General features: G+C 35.8%; 1 protein-coding gene and 1 long non-coding RNA gene across 2 annotated transcripts in view; one reads left to right on the plus strand and one right to left on the minus strand.

Moving 5' to 3' along the window:
• LOC109347542 overlaps positions 1–23,910 on the plus strand; it is a 42,055-nt gene that overhangs the window by 2,220 nt on the left and 15,925 nt on the right. The window contains exons 3-14 of the mRNA XM_019587454.1: positions 1,040–1,131; positions 6,007–6,171; positions 6,469–6,856; positions 7,381–7,499; positions 8,753–8,825; positions 8,908–9,128; positions 9,215–9,259; positions 10,208–10,301; positions 15,760–15,951; positions 18,071–18,174; positions 18,336–18,423; positions 18,667–18,813. Of these exons, the coding sequence (XP_019442999.1) occupies positions 1,040–1,131; positions 6,007–6,171; positions 6,469–6,856; positions 7,381–7,499; positions 8,753–8,825; positions 8,908–9,128; positions 9,215–9,259; positions 10,208–10,301; positions 15,760–15,951; positions 18,071–18,174; positions 18,336–18,423; positions 18,667–18,813 (1,728 nt within the window). The remainder of the gene's footprint in view (positions 1–1,039; positions 1,132–6,006; positions 6,172–6,468; positions 6,857–7,380; positions 7,500–8,752; positions 8,826–8,907; positions 9,129–9,214; positions 9,260–10,207; positions 10,302–15,759; positions 15,952–18,070; positions 18,175–18,335; positions 18,424–18,666; positions 18,814–23,910) is intronic.
• On the minus strand, positions 18,710–20,094 carry LOC109347543. Its single transcript, XR_002107612.1, has 2 exons — positions 19,939–20,094; positions 18,710–18,889 (listed from the first exon to the last, which is right to left on the minus strand). It is a non-coding gene; the product is annotated as an uncharacterized LOC109347543 (long non-coding RNA).

Genomic DNA, 23,910 nt, shown 5'->3' on the forward strand with positions numbered 1-23,910 from the left:
GAATCCAGTAGTGACAAGTTGGAATGACACTTTAAAGTCATTACTGCTGAAGGAGTTATCAACCTAATTGGATTGATTTTAGTTCATCAACTTATCTCTTTTCACATCTGTACATTAAGTCTGTTGTGTTTCGATATTTGAAGCAATGCGATAGGTACTGGTATTGATGAGGAAAAATAGTTGGGAAGTGATAAGAAGCAAGCTCTAGTTACAGAGAATAGGAGCTGAAAAAAGGAAGAAAACAGTATGGAAAAGATAGGAAATCTCTGTCCTGGCCTAAACCCGCCCAAACTTCCCTAGTGAATTACCCACATCTCCTTCCCCTTAATATTTACGCCTTCCTTCATGATTGCAGTATCTTTCCCCCCACTCTCCAGCTGCCACATGTCCATTCTGTTAGTCCCCTCCAGAACAGCTTCCTCTACTCTCTTTTCCGTCTCTGCCCTTGACCCTCCTTCCTCCTTTCCGTCTCTCATATGCCTGGTATAGATGGCCCAATAGTTCAAGGCATTTCTCAATGCTTTATCTTTTCTATCTAACAAGTTGACCTCATGGCTGGATTTAACGATTTTCTTTTTGATAGAAAATAAATTTTATTAAGGAAGAGAATAGTACAATGAAAGAGGATAAACAAATTCACAGGGCTAAATTTAAATAAAGGTATCAAGTATTGAAAGTTTTCTATGGCTCTCAGGAAGCCCTTTTTATCGACAAGTGGTAGAGTCTCTAGCTTCGGGTAATTTAGTGTATTTTCTGTTTTTAGATCTAGAAATGTAGAATCATTTGGTTTCACCATTTTTTACTTCAGTATTTCACTTTGCAAAAATATAATCCAAATCAACATCATTTGTTTTGATGTTAAGTATATTGCTGATGCACATATATGCTTTATCATAAATGTATTTGGGTAATGTTTTTCTATCATCTTTGCTACTAGTACAGTTACTTTGCATTGGTCATATTTGATTTGATCTATTCAATTCCGAATTTCCCTATACTTTATGAAAAACTGAGAAACTGGTTGCATTAATTTTCTCAGGCGGCTGTGTTCTCCTTATTGTATGCTGCAAGTGAAATATCATCTCGAAGTGATGGAAGAGACATGAATGTCAATGTCTTTGTTCAAAGAAGGTAGCTTGGTTCTTTGTTTTTTGGTTCAGTTTAATCTCTTTCTTTTGCATTAAACATGTCACAAGGAAATAGAAATTGTTGAGTAAAATCGAGCTGTTTCTTTTATTGCAAACAAAAACATGCTACACTTATTTGTGTGTAGAAAATCAAAGTCTATTCTTGAACTTGTTTTGTGAAGAAGTGTTCTAATAGATGCACATTAAAAATTTCATTACATGATTAATTTAATGATATTATGTTTTATGTCATTATAGTGTTTTTTCTGTGGCTATTTAATGTCATGTTATTGTAAAATTTGTAATTTTAAGATATGTACTTTTTTGTTTTCACAATTGAAACTCTGAAGAGTGAAGAGAAAAGCGAGACACCCCAATCAACATATGAATATCCAACAATTCGTGTTTGACCTTTATCTTCATATACATGGCCTTTCCATGGATCTCCTATAGTGTAATTCAGGATACAAATCACTGCATTCTAACATCTTTCACAAGGTGAGTTGAGAATTTGTCTTACCACACCGACAACAAAGGAGAGATGTCTAGACTCTGGACAAGTGACTAAGAGGTAGTTAGGTTTCACAACTTATTTTGTAGAAGTTTAGCATTTCTATCTTCCAAGATGCAAAATGCTCCCCTAATATGGTTGAGATTTAGCATTCGTATCCATATAGAAGTATCAATTGGCTATGCATTCAACAGACTTGTTTCCCCATAATTTCCATTACATGCTTCCTCTATGAAATTACTATTCTATTATTGCATTATGCCACCTTTATTCCTATGAAGTACCAAAGTTTTGCTAGACAAAGTGGTCCATATAAGACATAGTGGTTACAAGAAATTCTCCCCGAGCAACAAACCTTGAGCATTTCTCCATGTAAACTTCTTTAGTGAGACCATCATGAAGGAAAGGATTCTTGATATCCAGTTGATGAAAGGGCTAATGGTGAATAGTAGCTCTAAATAGAAAAAAAGGGTGAAAAAGCCATATTTTTTTCTCTTGGAGATAAATTGTCCCCAATTAGCCTACAATAGACTCCCAAATGGAAGTGGAACAATTCCCAAGTATCGCCTACTCTGAAGGGAACACATCTATTAATGATAGCTTATCCTCATCCATGATGGGATGAAGTGCCACTTGGAGATTTAGGAATAGACTTAATAGATAAGGAAGAAAGACAAGCATAATGAAAAGATGATAGATGATGATAAGGTAAAGAAACATAGTTAGGAGAAGGGTTGTGATTAGATTGTATACTTTACCTGAGAGCAATGGAAGGTCAAGTTTAGGAAGCAATGTATGAGTTGGTAAAAGAATTGCGTTCAGTGGAGTTACAATGGTCTTAATAGTGGCACGAGGAGGGCGATGCTCTAAAGTTGGAGGTGACCAACAATGATATACCTAGATGAGGCGAATAATAGTGATGGGTTCCTCAATGTAGCAGGTATGAGGAGGAAGACCCAAAGAATGGAACGGATCCAAAAAGTGTATGATTGGCCAATGTTGGTGGCTGAGTGTGTAATCAATAAAGACACTATAAATGGACAAATTTTCAATACCAGGAGTGAGGTTATGGAAAAAATAGGTAGAAACAAATAAATGAGGTTGTAGGGAATGCATAGGTCGAGGGAAATGACAAAGTGTTATGAAGAATAAATGAGAGCATGCGTTTAACGAGGTAGCAAGCAATCAAAAGAAGATCGCCTGAATAAGGGAAAGGAACATATTCATGAAGTAAGCATGTCCATGTTGTTTCTTATATGGTGTCTGTAGTGATGGGTTCCTTAATGTAGCAGGTATGAGGAGGAGGACTGAAAGAATGGATCTAACCTAATAATGTATGATCACCTGATGCTGGTGGTTGAGTGTGTAACCAATAAAGACACTGTAAATGACAAATTCAACAAAATTTCAAAACAAGGAGTGAGGTTATGGAAAAAATAGGTAGATACAAATAAATGAGGTTGTAGGGAATGCATAGGTTAAGCGAAATGGCAAAGTGAGGCACCTTTTTATTAAGGACGGATGAGGGCATGTGATTAATAAGGTAGCAAGAAATTAGAATGAGATCACCTGAATAAGGGAAAGGAACATGTTCATGAAGAGAGCCCATGTTGTTTCTATATGTTGTTTGTTTTGAGTTTTTCAACCTTATTCTATTAGAATAATCAGTTCTATTATTCTTATAGTTTAGCTTCTTGTATAAGCTGTGTAAACGATATGCCTAGCTGTCCAGTTTGTTGTACTAGTTGCGTATAGTATTAGTGGCAGTTACATATTTGGAACTGCCAAAGGAACTGCATCAGCAGATTCAGTTTTCTATAAATAGAAGCTAAGCTTCTTCTCTTCTTTGTAATCAGAAAAACAGAAATCAATACTATCACAAATTCAGATTCTCTCTTCTTCTCTCTTCTTTAGTTTCTAAGTTTTACATATTCTATTGAGGGGTATGAGTACAACACATAGCTCAATTACGAGTAAGGATCCTCTCCATTAATGGAGAGGCAAGTACCGCATAATAACACACAAAAAACAACATGTAATAACACTTTTATCCCTTTGTTTACCATGAAATCACATTTTTGCCATTGAAAATGTGTAAAAATAACCACTTGCATGGAGAGGATCCTTGTTCCTCGATTACAAACTCTACTTGGAAAAGTACTTCCTTAGTTGGCATGACCCGAAAGCTATACTAAATAAACATCTTGGATAGTCTTGACACAACTCTCTGTTGCTTGGCAAGGCTACAATGACTTTGACTCAACATTTATTGTGATATGGTAAACATCTTGGATAGTATTGACACCGCTCTCTGTTGCTTGGCAAGGCTATGATGACTTGACTGAGCATTGATTGTGATCCGGTAATTTGTGAGAAAGCAAACGTGATATGGGTTGGAAAGCTAGTAACGACCACGAGACTCACTCCGGTGCCACCCATTTCTTTAGATCTTTAATTTCATAAAAGGAGAACATCTTTTGTCAAAGAAATCATTTATAATGCATTTTCTTTGGATTTTTCTCAAGATAAACACTTATCACTAGTTTGGTTAGAATTTTGAAAAAGTGATTCTTACAAAAAAAAAATGCTTTTGGCAGAATCCAAAATTCCTAGCTTATGGCAGAATCATTTATAGCAAGAGAGGAGAGAGAAGCTAGAATCACATGTGATGCTTGTAACTAGACACAATGATTTCTTATTTTACATAAATTATTTTTTTGAAAATTATTTATGGAGAATCATTTTTTCCCAAATCCTTAACAAATGGGCCCTCAATCAAGAGAATGAGCCGAGCAACTATTTAAAATTAAATTAAAGGGAGATAAGAAACATGACAGATATAGTCAGCTGAGTGGATGCATGGTGATTAGCATTGCCAATTCTTTGGGATTGTATTTTAGAGTCATTAGCTAAAGTGGCTTTAGGCAAATAACCAAATGGAGAAAGTTTGGAAGAAGGGTTTTATTACCCTAGTGTTTGCTCAAAACACTTCACGAAGTCTTCATAAGCAATAAGAGATGTTGTTCGCTGGTATGACAAATCAATTGCATGCAAGTAACACTGATCACATTTAGGATGAGGTATACTCAAGTTATCATTTTGAGAATAACCACAAATGTTACTCTAGGACACAAGTGCAAAGTATCAATTGGAGTAAAGCCATTACCAAATCAGAGGACCATTTGACTGGATCTAGAGCAAAGTGGTCCACGCCATTGTTAGAGTAAGAATTGTGGGAGAGCACAAAATCTAATCATGGGGTAGAGTATTGTGGTGGCAAACCATATAGGGTTAGCAACATCAAGAAGGCATTGTGTTGCTCAAGATCTTGCTACTGTTGGCAACGGTTTATTAAAAGCAAGTAGCATGCCGTTAACTTTCTCCTCATTGGCAGACATAAACTCATTGAAAATTTTGAAAGGCAATGACACTCATGAGGTGATGCCAAACCCCGTAAATACATTGAGTATTATTAGTGTAAAGGACATTTTTATGCTCACAAATTAACACACAAGTGATGTGAGCACGAAAGCTCTGCTCTAGAGAGGGATGAATAATGGATTTTATAACACTATAGAAATGGTTATTGATGTTAGCTCATTGTGTTTGTTTCTCTAGGGTACAATTTCAGCCTTTTTAGCGAGGTAGTTAGCATAGTCTTTGCCGTTGAGCCATAGTTTGATGTTGGAAACCCAATTATTAGAGCCAGACTCCTCTCCAGGGAGAGGACAATTATGGGTAAATGCACTAAAAAACCAAAAGACAATGACATTTATGACCTTTAATTTACATTGAAGTTACAATTTTGGCCTTAAAAATACACTACAAAATACAACTGTCATCTCCAGTAATGGGGAGGAGTCTTACTCCAATTATCATAGTTGCTTCCATCCAATTTGTTAGTGGGGAGAGGGGCACTGGCATAACTGGTAAAAAATGGGGGTTTAGAAACTAATAGTGAGTTAGAATACGAAGGGTAAAAACTGATAAGTTTTCACAAGGCAACTGAAAGACTCTACATGAGTATACGAGTCAACATAGAGAGTGATAGAGTGAGCCCAGGTCAGATTTGGGTAGAGGGGAGAAGGGCAAGTATCTTGCAACAACCGGTGGCCGGAGATGTTCTAACTTTCATATGGAAGTTTTATATTATATAGATGAATTATAAGTGCCATTTCAGTTTTGTAACCATTCACTATATAATTGTGTACTTGTAAACAGTTTTGACTGTGTTGCAATCTTTGATTCACTGATATTGCTGTATTTCATGGATGCATTTTGATTTCCTTCATTATTTGTTTTAAATGTTTCATACTAATCCATAGTTTCTTTGGTCATAAAACTTGTTCAAATGTTGCATTGTTCCAGTTTGCTAAGGCTATCTGCTCCCCTGGAAAGTTTAATTAGAGAAAAATTATCAGCCAAACAGCCTGAAGCATATGAATGGTTTTGGTCTGAGCAAGTTCCAGCTGTTGGGAGATCCTTTGTTAATAAGTTTGTTGGGGACGGACGCTTTACTGCTGCTGTTGCTTTGTAAGTTTACTCTTAACATGTCTGTATATTGATATGCTATATTTTTTGCTCAATATTTGTTCGTTCAAAATATAATTTAGAGGGTGAGCCTCAATGCAACGTTAACATTGCTACCTTGTGACCTCGAGGTTACAGGTTCAAATCCTAGGAACAACTTCTCTGCTTCTAGCGTAAGGCTATGTATGGTTATCCCCTCTCCAGACTCCACTAGGTGGTGGAGCCTCATGTACTGAGCAGCACTTTTTAATAATATATGTTTATATCAGTGCCTAAGTGACCTCTTAACTGATTTTTCAGGTCTGGAAGAAATATTAGTTCAAGTAGTGCAGGTGACTTGTCACTTCTCATGCTTGCACTAACATGCATTGCTGCAATTGTGAAACATGGCCCCACTAAAGTTTCTTGTTCACAACTCTTTTCCATGATCACTGAGATAAATGGTAGCTTGATGGACATGCTGGTTGGTTTAATTCCTGTAAGCCAAGCTTATAATTCTATAAAGGATATTGGTCTGCAAAGAGAATTTCTTGTTCATTTTGGTCCCAGAGCTGCATCTTGTAGAGCAAATGTTGAGTGGGGTTCAGAAGAGGTTGTTTTCTGGGTAAATCTCGCTCAGAGGCAGCTGCAGGAAGCTGTTGATAAGGAGAAAATATGGTCAAGATTGACAACATCTGAAAGTATTGAGGTTAGTTACTTGCAGTTTTGAGTGCAACTTGGTTTTGGCCCTTCTAGACAGAGGATGTTGGAATGCATGTCTAAAATTGATAATCAGTTGAAATGACTGTACTTAAAACTTAGCTGGCCATATTGGGACCTATAGTGTCGTGCTTGAAATGCAGTACTTTGCAAATTCTCATCGATCAATGTGGTTATTGTCTTCTGTTTGGATTTTAGTTTAATTATATTGACATTTGCAATTCGTCATTCATGACATTCTCATTCCTAAAATTTGTTTTATTGGTCTGAGCGTTTAAACAGAAACGTATTTCATAGTGTCCAGAGTAACGTTTTTCAGCGAAACAATATACTTAAGAATTAAGCTAAGTTGCTTTCTGTTATAAAGTTAAAAGAGAGTTTTTATGTAAATAAAATTAAAAGAATACTGAAATAATTTGAGTTGAATTGAGTATAATAGAGTTAAATCCTTTTTCATTGATGTATGTGCCTTGTTGTAAAGGAAAGCTTCAATTGAAAGTTAGCATAGTGCAGGTTTTGGAGAAGGATCTGGCTATATTTGGGTTCTTTATTTCTTTAGGCAGAAGTACGCGGTTCTTCCTTTTAGAAAATGGTTTTGACATTCTAGAGGAACCAATTGAAGATTTCATCAGGTACAACTTCTGTATATGTTACTCCTTTTCTTAGAATATTAGCTTTCTAATTGTTTTTTGCTGTTCAGGAGTGTTGTTATGTTGGTAGATTTTGGGGTGGGGATGTACTTGTTGTACCAGACTAGTAGATGACCTAGATAATTAGTATAATAACTGTATTATAGGGTTAGTAGCTTTACACACATCATGACATCAAATTAGCAATTTTCAAAGTTTCTTTTTCTCCCAATCCATCATTCAGACATTTCAACAACTTTCTATGTAACCTTATTTTTGCTTCCTATGACCTTTTGTTCATTTCTTTATTTATACAACAACAACTAAGCTAGTTCTATTAGGTGAAATTGACTACATGGGTCGAATGATGTCATTATATTCTATCATAAATCATGTTCATTGTCAAAGCATTGATAACTAAATCTTTCCTAATTGTTTCACAAATGGTTTTCTTGGTCTTCCTTTGTCTCTAGAAGTTGGGCTAACCTACATTTGATATGCTCTCCTTACTAGGGCTTCTAAGTTCTAACGGTCTCATACGCACATGCCTAAATCACCTAAGGCATGCTTCTACCATCTTTTATATAATAGGAGTTACCCGACCTTTTCCATAATGCTTTCATTCCTAATCCTATCTTGTCTAGTGTGTTCGTTCGTCTAACGCATCATTCTCATCCCCGTTGCTTTGAGTTTATACTCATGTTGATATTTTACTGCTCAACATTCAGTACCATATAACTTTGCGTGTCTTGTATTTATGCATTAAAAGTTTCCCTTAAGCTTGAGTGACATCTTTCTATCACATATGACACTTGATGCACTCCTGCCATTTCATCCGCCCTGCTTAAATTCTATGCTTCTCTTGCAATTTCCCTGTGTGTTGTATGATTGACCCAAGATACTTAAATCTAGTTACTTGTGGTATGATATGATTTCTATTCTTTACCTGTACAGTATGTCTGCTTGATGCTCTATATAGAAGCTGGTCCTAAGTCTGGATAAAAGGTGAAGATTATATTAGGCATTCGAGAACCAACATAAAGCTTTGTCCAATCTCTATGTTGTGGATCAACTATGATATGGATCATTTGTTTAATTGTAGAAATATAAATATTTGTTAACAGGCATCTTATTGGTTGTTGCATACTTCTACATTGTAGTTTGGCTGTCTCTTTTTCTTCCCCGTGAGGCTATCTTATGTTCTTCGTACTATTCTCTTCTCATCTAACATACTTTTTTTTATGCATAAAAAACAGGTATCTTATTGGAGGGAGTGTTTTATACTACCCTCAACTGTCGTCCATTAGTTCCTATCAATTGTATGTTGAGGTTGGTATTTTATTGTCATTGCATCTGACTGTTATGCTTCATTATTAAGTTATTCAAATCTGAGTGGCCCTTAATTGCATAGGTAGTTTGTGAAGAGTTGGATTGGCTTCCCTTTTATCCGGGAATTACGAGCATTACAAAAAAGTTACATACACATAGAAGTAAAGAAGACTGTCCTCCAAATGCTGAAGCAGTGCCCCAAGTATTTGATGTTTGCTCCCACTGGATCCAGAGCTTTATTAAATACAGTACATGGCTGGAGAGCCCCTCAAATGTGAAAGCAGCTGAATTTCTGTCAAAAGGGTAACTGGACCTTTGTATATTAATTGTTTAACAAAATACCATCTTCCAGGTTAAGTAATTTTTTTATGTTTCTTCTTTTGTCTTAGGCACGAGAAGTTGATGAAGTGCAGAGAAGAACTGGGGATTAGAAAGTAAGCTATGAGGCAAAGTCTGCATTTACATTGTTTTTTTGAATTCATTCGGTGCATATGCATATTGGTTGACATTAAATTCTGGTACCAAAACTACAATTTTTAGGGTGGAATATAGGATCATAAATAATGTGATAGATAAATCCAGCAATTGAAAGAAACTGGTGTAGTAACTGCAAATTGTCTTTGCAAATGGTTCTCTCACACTCACAGTCATGCTATGTGAAACTTCTAAGTCATTCAGTAAAACTTTGGATGGTTTGTAACATGTTGGCTGTTCTTCTCTGCGTAACTAGCTTTAAAGACAAGATTTATGAGCAATTTTAATTTTGCTTTCACAATAGTCATTTTTCTCCTATATGGGTTACCCTACACTGTTTTTTGGTTGATAATTTGCTTCCATTGAATAATCATAATCACATAAATGAAAGTAAATATGGCATGTTAATACACTTCAAAATAGTGACTAAATGCATGAGTAACTTAAAATTGGAAGACCAATAGTTTTAATATATAAGCTAGAATAACAATCATGAAGACAGGGGGCTGATTATTAAATTTGCATAATTCTTATGTCATCTGGGGCAATGACGTTACTCCTGGCACTCAAGTGTTTACGGCATTATGTCTGTATACACACCTCTGAGCCACATCTTTGTAATATATAAATCTATCTTGTCAAAGTCCAAGACAATCTCTTAGTAGATGAGCTTACAGGTAGATCAAGACAGTGTTACCTTTGTATTTCTCTAATATGATGACTTTTTGCTTTCATGTATCATTATCCTGTCATTAAGATTTGGTCACCAAATATCCACTTGGAAAAAGTATTTCTATGTAATGGACATGGGGTTATTTGTCATATTACAGTACAAAAGCATCCTTTTTAAATCTATTTTTTTGTTCTGAAACACATGTCACTTCATATCTTCGTAAAATGTAATGCAGGGATAAGACATTGGACGGTGATACCGCAAGAACAGTTAACAAAAATAGATCCACAATTCAGTCAACTACAGAGGAGTCAGCTTCTTTTGATGAGGTTTGATACCCACTTCCAAATTTTGACTTTGACTCAAAAGTTGCTTCCAAGTTTGTTAAATTAGTGATATATATACTCAGATTAGTATGAAGCCTATAAGCATAGGTTTAGTTATTAATAAGTTTTTTGATTAAATATTATAGGGCTTCATTTGGTGCACTAGATAGGATAGTAAACTCCATTTGGTACCTTGGATTAAATTGGGCATTATAGGGTAAGCTATCTTTTACCCTTTTATATGTTTACTGTATTAATTAGATAGTATAAGCTTATCCAGATGGTTTTCATAATCCTGTATTTGTTGTTCAACTCCTTGCTGCTGAATAGATGAGGCTACACTGGATAGGATAATAAGTTAAAAATCATTCCTGCTTTATGCATCACACCATCAGCATCACCCCTACCCTTCCCCGTTAACTGTCACCACCGGTCCACCACATTGAGTAGAATAGCAAACTCAATGTGGTACTTAAGTCATGAGGCTCTCCCACCTAATAGACTAGTCTTTTGGGTTGGGCTCTCCTCATGTGTCCTAACACATTGCCACTGCCCTTTTTATTTTGCTGCCACTCCATCGCCACCAAATCAATACTGGCCCCACCATTACTTGGTTTCAACAGCACCCTGCCCCTTTCTCATTAGTCACCCCGTCACATGACCAGCAGAAGGGTTCCTACCATCACCTGATTGACATTGTCGTCTACACCTGGCCATCATTACATCTGCCACCAATACTCCATCATAAGTGTGTATACATATGTCTATACTTTATATTAGAACACTAGAAGATGTTTATATTTCAAAACATTAATATCTGCACATTTGTCTATACTATCATGTGTTTATTCATTTGTGCACCAATCAATCAATAATAATAGAACAAATGTTTAGTAGCATCTTATCCAATTTGCCTTATCCATCCTATCTGTTTCCCCAAATGAAATAGGATAAAAGAACAAAAGATACAAACTAATTGATAAATGTTTACTATCCATTATTTGGTAAACAATTGTATAGGATAAATATTTACTTTTACATTTTCCTTTCCTAAATTGAAACCCAAAACATTAGCAACATGAAAGATGGAGGTGATAGAGGCAATTGTAGTGGTGAGATTGACAACAGGGTGATGACAATGGTGAAGCAATGATGGTGGTTATGGAGTTGGATTGGCAGCAGACAGTGGTGGTGGATTGGTGGTGAAAGTGATAGAAATTACACTGGTGGTCAAGAAGCTAGGCAGTATGGACTGATGCTAGGATTGGAATAATGTTTTATCGCATTCTACCCTGCTAATCCACCCACATAGGCTATACATAAAGTTATATAAGAAACTAATAAATATCCCATATTAGACAGGTAATTTTAATTTTTAAATAAATCCAACAACAACCAAGCCTTAATCCCACCGAATGGAGTTTTAATTAACTAATATTTTTAAAACCGAATTTAAGTTATATTATATTTTTATGTCATTTGAATTTAGATTGAATTTCCTTTTCTCAGAGCCATTTTTGTAATAATAATTTGAGATTAAGTCATCTTATATTTCTATTTCAATTGAATTTAACAATTAAAAAATAAAAAAAGGTAATTGTAGAATTGCTCTGATGGTGATTCCTAACACATTGCCACTGCCCTTTTTATTTTGCTGCCACTCCATCGCCACCAAATCAATACTGGCCCCACCATTACTTGGTTTCAACAGCACCCTGCCCCTTTCTCATTAGTCACCCCGTCACATGACCAGCAGAAGGGTTCCTACCATCACCTGATTGACATTGTCGTCTACACCTGGCCATCATTACATCTGCCACCAATACTCCATCATAAGTGTGTATACATATGTCTATACTTTATATTAGAACACTAGAAGATGTTTATATTTCAAAACATTAATATCTGCACATTTGTCTATACTATCATGTGTTTATTCATTTGTGCACCAATCAATCAATAATAATAGAACAAATGTTTAGTAGCATCTTATCCAATTTGCCTTATCCATCCTATCTGTTTCCCCAAATGAAATAGGATAAAAGAACAAAAGATACAAACTAATTGATAAATGTTTACTATCCATTATTTGGTAAACAATTGTATAGGATAAATATTTACTTTTACATTTTCCTTTCCTAAATTGAAACCCAAAACATTAGCAACATGAAAGATGGAGGTGATAGAGGCAATTGTAGTGGTGAGATTGACAACAGGGTGATGACAATGGTGAAGCAATGATGGTGGTTATGGAGTTGGATTGGCAGCAGACAGTGGTGGTGGATTGGTGGTGAAAGTGATAGAAATTACACTGGTGGTCAAGAAGCTAGGCAGTATGGACTGATGCTAGGATTGGAATAATGTTTTATCGCATTCTACCCTGCTAATCCACCCACATAGGCTATACATAAAGTTATATAAGAAACTAATAAATATCCCATATTAGACAGGTAATTTTAATTTTTAAATAAATCCAACAACAACCAAGCCTTAATCCCACCGAATGGAGTTTTAATTAACTAATATTTTTAAAACCGAATTTAAGTTATATTATATTTTTATGTCATTTGAATTTAGATTGAATTTCCTTTTCTCAGAGCCATTTTTGTAATAATAATTTGAGATTAAGTCATCTTATATTTCTATTTCAATTGAATTTAACAATTAAAAAATAAAAAAAGGTAATTGTAGAATTGCTCTGATGGTGATTATGAATTCAATATTTACAAATTATCAAAAAAAAGAAAATTCCTAGAATTACTCTAGTGAAGAATGAAGGTTGATAATTTGACAATTAAAAAAAAGATAATACCTAAAGTTGCTCTAGAGAAGATTCCTGATTTAACAATTAAAAATAAAAAATATTTCCCAAAATTACTATAATGGAGTGAAAATTCCTAGAAGCACTACTAGTTCATGTTGACTGAGATTCTGAATTAATATAGAAGGTTTATGTAGGATGAAAATCATCATTTGGATAAGTTCATATCATCCAAGTGTGCACCAAAAGGACAGCTTTTTCATAGGAGACCTCCCTTTTTCTCCCTGTTTTGTATGTTGAAGGATATGCTATCATGTTTTTTTCTGGTATCTGTCATTTCAGAGTGGATTTTGTGTATTTACTGCAGTTTTCAATGGTATGAAACCGTGTTGTCAAATGGTGGCCATGGCAGAAAGTGGTGGTATTTTTGCCAACGCTATTCGCTCTTTTGAAAAGCCCTTCAAATGGTGACGTCTGCCATTTGCTGCTTTAGGACCGCCATTGGGGTATGGCGGCTCAAGACAGAAAAGGCACTGTTAATGAGCTTCTGTGGGTTTTTTGCATGATTTGTGTTTTAATTTTATGTTTTAAGCCAAATTTTGGGTTATACCCAAAAATTGGGAACCTTAACTCAAAGCTGTCGTTGTCTGCTTCATTTGCAAGGATAATCAAACCCCTATATCTTCTTCGTCTGCTTCCTCCCTCTTGTTTGCCGTCTCTGTCTGCTTCGTCCGCTTCATTTTCATTCCACCCAGTTGCTTCCTCTTCTACCATGGCCCGTGCAACTTCATTTTTCTGCGTTTCAACTTCGCCTGTTTCGCTTAAAATTCGTGGGAAATGCTTCATCTTGCTTCTTTTCAACACAATCAACATGAAACGGGTTAGGGCCAAATTAACCCTACCCAATTTTAGCCCAAAAGCCCTTAGCTAACTTGCTTTTATATTTCTCTTTAACCCTTAGTGGGTATTTCTTTCAACCCTGCAGATTTTAACATTTTTTTGCTTCATTTATTTTTTGGTTGGGTCTCTGTTTTCATTTATTTATTAGTTATGTGATGGAGGGTTTCCATGTTGTGTGGTTTGGTTGTGGCTAGATAAATTACTTTTAGTTTTTATCTTCTGTGTTACACTTGAAAAAAGGAAAAAGTGACAAATACAAAAAAGATGTAAACATGTATATTTATTTATTATTTTTATTGTTTTCTGGGAATTGTTTCTGGGTTTGTCTTTTTTGTTCTATAGCCTTAAAAGTCTTTAATTTAATGATGTCACTATTTGTTAATTTTGTCATTTGTTTCATATATATATACACAATATAATATAACCATATAAATATATAAATGTTTATATATGCATGTAAATATACATAAATTTATAGAAATGTTTATCTATACAAATAAAATTTTATTATATTTTTTCTATAAAAATAATTTTTTTTCTATATGTACTACTTTTTTTGTCACCACCATGATGACGTCCACTGTTTGCTTGCAACACCATCCACAATGCCATGATGACAAATTTTTGGCAAACACCATGGGCTGTCATCCGCCAACGACAACATGAAATTAGGGGAAAGATGGATATAGATATTCTCATTTGATCTGTTATACAGTCACAATAATGATATAAAGTCAGTGTATTGCAGTTTTTAATGGTATGAAACTAGGGAAAAGATGAATGTAGATATTTGTATTTGATTTATATAATGTCACTGTAAAGATATAAAAGTTGTGGTAGAGTGTATGTGTGTGAGACTTAAAAGATGAATAAATATATTCTTATTTGATCTGTGTACAATCACAGTAAAGATATAAAAGTTAGAATAGTTGTTGGAGAGTGTGTGCATGCCCGTGTTATGTCCAAAAAATGTTCAAGCTGTTCGGATATATACGAAACAAAAAATGTTGACTGCCTAACACACAACTTTCACCTTTTATCCGCACTTAGGACTGACTGTGTATAGCATCAAGCACACATCGGCAGGTTTAATTATTTTATACTATACACAAAATAAAAACATAAGTCAAATCTAATATACAACTCAAGTAATCAAAATTACAATTTAGTAATATACCCCAGTCAATTCCAATAATACCTCAGTCCTCAAACCGAATATAACTAAGCTAGAGCAGAAGAGATGGATAGAGAGACAGATGTACAAGGTCTTTTTGTCACAATTGTTAGGAGGGAAATTTTTTTTGTCAAGCCTTCTCAGTTTCAGATCCTAATAATATTAGGTTTGTGTTGAGCCAAAAAGATCCAAATACCCTTAAAAAATTGCAATGTTTTAAATTTTGGGGAAGTTTTGATATTTTTTTGCCCGTGCATCTTTAGTGGATGCAAAGCTTGGCTAAACCTGCAATGGCGGCTGCTGTTGCAGACCGCCTCATCTGCTAATTGGCTTTGTGACACCCTGGGTATAGCATAGTGAGGCCAGGCCCCCTCCACTGCACTGCTAAACTGCTATAGCAGCACTATTGACTACTTACTCTCCCCTCATCTGTGGTGTGCATTGCCATATTAAAATTGTATCCATGCTGTCATCCTCTTTGTTTCATTGTTGTATAAATTGATTAATCTTCATAGCCAGGCATATCAATATTGTTTTTACTTTTTACTGCATTAGAGAGACCCCTAACCTTGTGTTTTAATGTATGATAATGTTGTTTAGGCCTTCTCTTTGGTATTCCATTTCAGGCATTGAAAAGTGTTGAAGAAGCTGTGCTAAGACTTGAAAGGTTGCTTCAAGAGTTGCACGTATCCAGCTCTAGCTCTGGAAAAGAGAATTTGAAAGCAGCTTGTTCTGACCTGGAAAAAATACGAAAACTTAGAAAAGAAGCTGAGTTCTTTGCGGCATCTTTTAGAGCGAAAGCTGACTCTCTGCAACAGGTACACTCACCCACCCACTTCCTTTATCAACTCCCTGGAACAACAAATCACGACATTGAGTAAAGGAACATCAAATTTGTGTCTAAATTACAGAGGGTAAAAGATATATCTGATGTAATAAATACAGAGTACAATTAGCCTAGTTAGCATTATTACATGATTTAATGAGCATATACAATGAAGCTAGAAACTATTTGCATAGCTTTCATCACTTCTCTCAAGGTGGAACATATAGGTCGTTTTTATTGACCAAGTTTGTTACATGTATTTCTAATAAGAGACTTCTGAAAGACTAGGTGAAACCATCTACTAGATCATTTCAATGGCAAAGGGTGTTGTTATGTTCCCAGATAGGATTTTCTCTAACAAATTGATATTTGTATAATCTCCGGAAATTGAAGCTCTCTTAAGTAATCGTTTTAACCAAATTAGTTCAGAATTGGCTAAGGTCATGCCTTCATATTCTGCTTCGTCACTTGGACATGCTTTCACATTTTTTTGTTGCTCTTCCCAGATATTTTGATAATCCCTGACAAATAAACAATATCTTGAGCCAATGAGTTGGCAAGTGTTACATTTATCTTTGCAAGATAATAATCATATACTCCAATGTCCTTCACAAGATGAATTGAGAATCTCATTTTCCACCCTTGACTAAGAATATTTGCATTGGTAACTAGCAGGTGGCTTATTTTTCAATTTAATTTTCTATATCTAAAACCTTCTTATGCATGCTTGAGCTGTACATAGCCAATCCTAAGTCCGGATAAAAATTGAATGTTGTGTTAGAAAGTCGACAACCATCATAAAGCTTTTCAATGTGGTTTTAAGAAGTTTAGAACTTGCTTTGCTTGATTGTTTTGTCGAATTTCACTTGTCTTGCTAAGTTGTGTTTTTAGCAACTCTCTCCAGCATCTCCACCATTCCTGATTTGACTTCCCAACCATTGTTTTTGTATGGATCAAGTTTTACATTTTTTTGTTTTTTAGGGTAAAACCATTAGTTGACTCCACCTAATGGGACTGAGACTTGGTTGTTGGTGAATCCATTATCTGTGTAACAAGCTTAAAGCTTACTAAATTTTTTAGCTTATTAAGGGTTATTATAGAATATGAGAAATATATGATATTATACTTTTATATCTTAGAAAATCTCTTAAGTTTATTTAATTAGGACTAGGATTCTACATTTAGTATATGTGGGACTATTAGGATTGTCTTTTTTTTTGTAATCACCACAACAAATTTGTTATTAGAGAATAAGAAAAAGAAATTGCTAACGAGGTTTGACCAAGTGTACCTACGTCCCTAGGAGCGTGGAACAACTACCAATTTGTTATTAGAGAATAAGGATTATAAGTTCTAGCACACATATGGGCCCAAGGCTCATAGGATGTTTCTAATTAGTGCAAGTTATAACATGGAACTTGATTCCAATAGCTTTGACCTTTGTAAACACCCAATTATCTCCCTCATTCATTCCAATACTAGGCAATATGAGACTTCTTACAATAATATATTTCAAGCAACCCAACAATCCCTACCTTGATTGAAATAGACCAATATTCCGCTCCTTAGGAAACCTATGCAACATTCTCCGCCTTAGTAAATATTCCGCTTTTCTCCACCTTACCAATGCCTAACTCTCAGTAGCAGCTCATCCACATTAGAGTCTATTCTTCCTTAAGGCAATAGTTTCATGTGTCTTTTCCAATTACAAACTCTCCAATTGTTTCCCTTATATCCCATGTGAGACTTGACAATTGAATATACCCAATAAAATAGGTTTAATATCAATTTCATATTATTATTTTTCTTTCCATCTTTTATCATGTTGGTTTGATCTACGAAGCGACACTAATTGGGAGGGACAACCGCTCATTTCAAAAGGAAATAGTTCCTTACTACCCTTAGCTAACATCATAAAACCCTTCCACTTAACATCATGAAATATAGAGTTAGTTTAATAAATACAAAATGACGAAGTTCTATGAGTTCTGGTTTATCAATTCCATGCACGACCATTCATATTGTTTTTATTTACTTCTATACTAGTTACGTGTTGTATGTTGTTTGAGAACTTTTTATACTCTTTTGAATTGTATTTCCGTCTCATTCAGGGAGTTAATGGTGGCCGGCCCCATGCACCTTCTGGTGAAGAGAGAGGGTATATAAAAGGGAAAAGCAGAAAGAATGCTAATATAAGGGTGGAAAGTAACGACAGGTATGATATTTTTATAATAAATTTGGTTTTCTTATTTTCATATCTTTTGACTGGTTTCTGGAGAAAATCATAATTGTAAGAGGTTACGTTCTGTTTTTGTTTCAGAAAATGTTACTTTTTGTTTGTTGATTTGTATAAAAAGGCACATTTGTCATTTTCAGAAGTGCTGGAAAATCTCCTGGATTCTGGAACATCATTGTAGGCCCTGCCACCAGAAAACCTGATCTGGAATCTGATGTGGATGCTTATGTATGCATTGTAAACCCTACTCACACAAGAACAACAAATAACTGCCTTTTTTTATTTTTCACCCAATACCCCAATATTGGTCATAATTTATTTTGCTTGAAGTTGTGTGAAGTATTTTTTACCTAATAATCACTCTTTCGAACTGCCTGTGTGCTTCATTTGGTGTAGCTGAGATGATAATTAACAAATTGGTGGATACTTTGTATAGCTTTGAGTAATAAGTATTTGATATCTTGTGTCCAGGAAAGTAATATTGAGAACTGTACACCAAAAGTAGGGGATTTTGTCCAAGAATCCAGTGAAATCAACCGCTTTGAATATCTAAGAAATGAGCTAATAGAACTTGAGGAACGGGTTCAAAAAAGTGCCTATCAATCAGAAAATAATGAGGTATTTCTGAATCACTCAATGACATTTAAGTTTAAAGTTTATGATTCTATGTTGCATAGAAAGATTTTCTTAGAAACTGCAATATTCCTCCTCTTATGTGAACTTCTGCCACACCCTAATGTCTATTTCAATTTTATGATCGTTTATTTATTTATAGCATTGTTTCCTAAAAATTCCTTTGCACGTTTCAGCTGAAAAACTAATTATATATGAGTACAGATATTTTTAAATTATCTTTTGCTTATGGTTTGGGAATTGGGATGGATGTTTTTGTTTTCTTCACTATTAGAATATAGTACATACTGTTCATAATGTAATTAGTTAGTTAGTTTGTGTAAAGTTAGTTAGAGGATAAATAAGCTTGCTTTGCAAGCTATCTTATGCATGCCTCTATAAACAGCCTTCCCCATATCTTTTGTAACTGATTTTCATTAATAAGATTTTACAGAGTTAGTTACAAATCTCTTTCTCTCTCTATGTTTTCTCTCAATCTCAGTATCTCCTTCTCTTCTCTTCGTTCTTCTTTCTTACATGGTATCACGCTAGCTATGGGTACCACCAATACTTGGACCTCTCCTTCTCCTCCACTCTCTCCTTCTCGTGCTTCACGATTGCAGGCAATTTCCTCTTCTCTTGTGCGTCCGCTTCCATCCATGAAGTTACAGAGAAAAACTTCCTGGTTTGGCACCATTTCATGCTAGCAACCCTAACTTCTAATCATGCTAATTGTTTTTGTGCTAGGCACTGAGATTCCTCAGATTTCTCAGTGATGATGACGGGCTCATCAACCTTGTCAGTCTTTCCTATCTTCGATGAGAGGAGTTGAATCAATCTATCATTTCTCAGCTTCTGAATTCACTTCCAGAAAACCTTCTCCCTAGGGTTGTTTGTTGTGTTCGTTCATGGCAGCTACGGGAGGAGTTACATTCCTTCTGTAACTCTCAAACCAAAGTTAGAGGTAGGCAATTGAGATCTCAACTTTGTTCAATTTCTCAAGGATCCAGCACAATCTCAGAATATTTCATGTAAATCAAAGACTGGATGCTCTCATATTCATAGGTTCACCTATTACAACTTATGAGCATGTTGATTACATTCTTGATGGTTTGAATGAGGAGTTTCAACCTGTAATCACCTCAATTGAAAGTCAACATGATCTTCCTTCTATTCACAATATTGAATCTTTTATGTTGACTTTTGAGTCTCGTCTTGAGAGAAATAGAAGCAAGGCTTTCTCTGATGCTTTTCTGCCAATGTTGTTGCATATACACCATCTTTGTCTGATGTGCCAGTGAATTCCTATTCACGACCTAATCAGGTGCCTTCATCTGCTCCTCCTTTGTTTTTCACATCTAGGTCCGAATCTGTTGTTCCAATGCATTATGGAGGTTATGGTAGCTATCGTGGGAGTCATGGTGGCAGAAGCTACCTTTGTCCACCACCGCTATTTTGTGAGTTCTATAATCGCCATGGCCATGACATCACCATCTGTTACTATGCTCCACATAGTTGTGGGGGAAACTATCATACTCCTCGTTTTGGTGCACCCATGCACTCCTCTCAATACCCTGTGCCATGGCAGCCTAATTCATTTTTTAACTCATCTACTGGGCCACAAAAATATTCAGCCCATTTGTTCCCTAGTGACATCTTTTGGTTATAATGAGCCTATACCAGCCACATATCCTAGGAATTCATCTCCTGCTTCTCTTCTTGGGCCTGTCCCATCATCTGGATCTCATTTTAATCCATTTGCCATGACTGCCCGTGTGAATAGCAAAGATTCCAGACATATGACTTGGTACCCTGACTCAGGAGCAACAAATCATTGACCTCTGATCCCTCATTGGTGCATGAACCAGTGGAGAATATTGGACCTGATCGAATTTTTATGGGTAATAGCACTGGTATTCCTAAAACTTCTACTGGGAACTCTTATTTCACATTTCACTTCTTCTTTTAACTCAAACCTCTCACTTTCTTTAACTAATCTTCTTGTTCCTTCCATTACTAAAACCCTTATCAGTGTGTCTCAATTTGCCAAAGATAACCCATCTTATTTTGAATTTCATATTGATGCATGTTTTGTGAAATCTCATGGTACTAATGAGCTTTTACTTCAAGGGTCACTTACTAAAGAAAGACTCTATGCATTTAATGGGCTTCTTTCATGCTATGACTCTAGCTGTTCCTTAGCTTCTACTAATGCAAGCTCTTCTGGTTTTACTACTGTACCTAGTTTTAGTACTGCTGAAATTCACAAACCTATTATGTCTAGTCTATATTCTCTTCGGCATTGTAGACTTGGTCATCCGGGTTAGACCATTGTCCAAAATGTACTTCATCATTGTAAGATACCCCATGCTAATAAAACCGTGTTAGAATTCATGCACCTAGCTCATCTACTGTTTATCATTCCCCTTTTGATCTTTTATATGTTGACCTATGGTGCCCTGCCCCCTGTACACTCACTTCAATTTTTTTTCCATTGTTGATACTTACACTAAGCATACATGGATTTTTTTATTAAAACAAAAATCTGAAATATTGTCTACGTTTCAGTATTTTCTGAAACATGTTCTGACTCAATTCAATCAAACCATTAAAGCCATACAAAGTGACTACGGGGTGAATTTAGACCATTTGGTGCATATCTAAAGTCCTTAGGAATTTTCCATAGATTTTCATGCCCTCACACACATCACCAATAAGGCTTAGTAGAAAGAAAACATAGACATATTGTTTAAGTGACTTAACTTGCTCATGCTCATCTTCCTATGATATACTGGGAACATGATTTTACTACTGCAGTCTTCCTTAATAACAGGCTACCGTCCCCATTTCTTAATCATCAGTCTCCTCATCAACTTTCCTTTGGTCTTAGTCTTGATTATACTACTCTTGGAGTATTTAGTTGTGTTTGCTTTCCTCTGCTTAGACCTTACAATAAGCATAAACTTGATCTTAGAAGCTCTGATTGTGTATTCCTTGGCTATTCAACCATTCACAAAGGATACAAGTGTCTATCTAAAGAGGGTAGAATCTATATCTCTAAAGATGTGATTTTTAATGAATTTTCTTTCCCTTTAACTCCAAGTCAATTATATCTTCACCCACTGTTTCTGGTTCATCTCAATCTAGTGAGGATTGTAAAAAGATAAAAAGATGAATATACTTCAAAACTTTATTGATGAATATTCGATTGATTACAAAGGAGAAGGCTTCTCTCTTTAAATAAGAGATAGCAAAAACAGAAAGAGGAAATCAGTAACTAACATAAGTTAGTTACTGAAATAACAACCTAACAACTAATTAGACATGTGATTAATTGGGTTATTGAGCATATGACTAATAACCCAATTTACTCAGCATAGGAAATATAAGAATAACTAATTGTTATTCTCTAATATACCCCCTGAAACTGAGGGTAGTTGACTAAGGATGCTGAGTCAACAACTCTGAGTTGCTTTCTTAGGTTTAGAAACTTATCAGTGGCCAAAGGCTTGGTGAGCACATCTGCTGTCTGAAATTCAGAAGGGATGTGTTTCACTTTAAGAGTCTTAGCCTGAATTCTATCCCTTACAAAAAATAGGTCAAGTTCTATGTGCTTAATCCTATTATGAAGCACAGGATTGTGAGACATGCTCACTGTGCTTAGATTGTCACATAGAATGAGAGGAACATGATGAGGGATCTTGAGTTCAGAAAACAAGGACTCAACCCAAATCATTTCTTGAGCAGCAAGAGCAAGGCTCCTGTATTCAGTTTCAGTGCTGGATCTGGAGATTGTTTGCTGCTTCTTGGACCACCAAGTAACTAGATTAGGACCAACAAATAAACAAGCCCCTGAAATGGACTTCCTGTCATCAAGGTCAGTGGCCCAATCTGCATCACATAGAGCTGTGAGTTTGATAGGAATAGAAGAATGAGGAGCAGCAGGTTTGAGATGTAGGCCAAGATGAAGAGTGCCGTGTAGATATCTTAGGATCCTCTTGACAGCAACCCAATGTTGTTCCAGAGGATTGCTCATGAATTGACATACCCTGTTAACACTATAAGCCAAGTCAGGTCTTGTAATAGTGGCATATTGAAGAGCTCCAACTATTGACCTGTACATAGTAGGGTTATCAAAGGCTCTTGAGTCTGTTTTGGTAAGCCTGCAAGTGGTTGCCATAGGGGTGAGACTAGGCTTGGCAGATTCCATAGAAGCTTTACTGAGCAGGTCTCTGATGTATTTAGTTTGAGTGAGAAACAGAGTACCATCCTTGATATGTTTAACTTCAATGCCCAGAAAGTAGTCCAAGTTACCTAGTTTCTTAAGAGCAAAGGCAGTGTTGAGTTTGTCCACAAGGGCATATATTTTTGAGGTTGAAGTACCAGTGATGATTATGTCATCAACATAGACTAGAACAAACAGTTGGTAGGTATTGGTGAGTGAGATAAATAGAGAATTATCACATTTGCTAGGCTGAAATCCTAAATGAAGGAGAGTGCTCTTGAATTTCTCAAACCATTGCCTAGGAGCTTGTTTGAGACCATATAAGGCCTTGTGTAACCTGCACACAGTGTTCTTGTCACCATTATGAAAGCCAATAGGTTGAGTCATATATACCTCCTCATGAAGAGCACCATTTAGGAAAGCATTGTTGATGTCTAGTTGTTGAATGGACCAACCATAAGTGACAGCCAAGGTGAGGAGAATTCTGATAGTGATAGGTTTGATGACAGGGGAAAATGTCTCATTGTAGTCAATTCTAGGAATTTGATGAAATCCCTTAGCAACAAGCTTGGCCTTGTACTTGGCAATGGAACCATCAGGATTTTCCTTAACCCTAAATACCCATTTGCACCCAATGGCCTTCTTATGAGGAGGTAAGGCACCTAGGGACCAAGTGCCTAGCTTTTGCAATGCATCAAACTCTTCCTGCATGGTTGCCTTCCAAACTGGATTGAGAAGAGCCTCTTTGGGAGTAGAGGGTTCAGTGTGAGCCAAGAAGAGGCTTGCAAGACTGGGTAAAATAGACTTACTGGTGCCATCCTTAGACCTGGTTGTCATAGGATGAGAGGGAGGAGGTGGAGGTAGAGAAGTAAAGGAGG

This window comes from Lupinus angustifolius, chromosome LG05, assembly GCF_001865875.1.
Source record: "Lupinus angustifolius cultivar Tanjil chromosome LG05, LupAngTanjil_v1.0, whole genome shotgun sequence".
NCBI classification, from domain to species: Eukaryota; Viridiplantae; Streptophyta; class Magnoliopsida; order Fabales; family Fabaceae; genus Lupinus; species Lupinus angustifolius.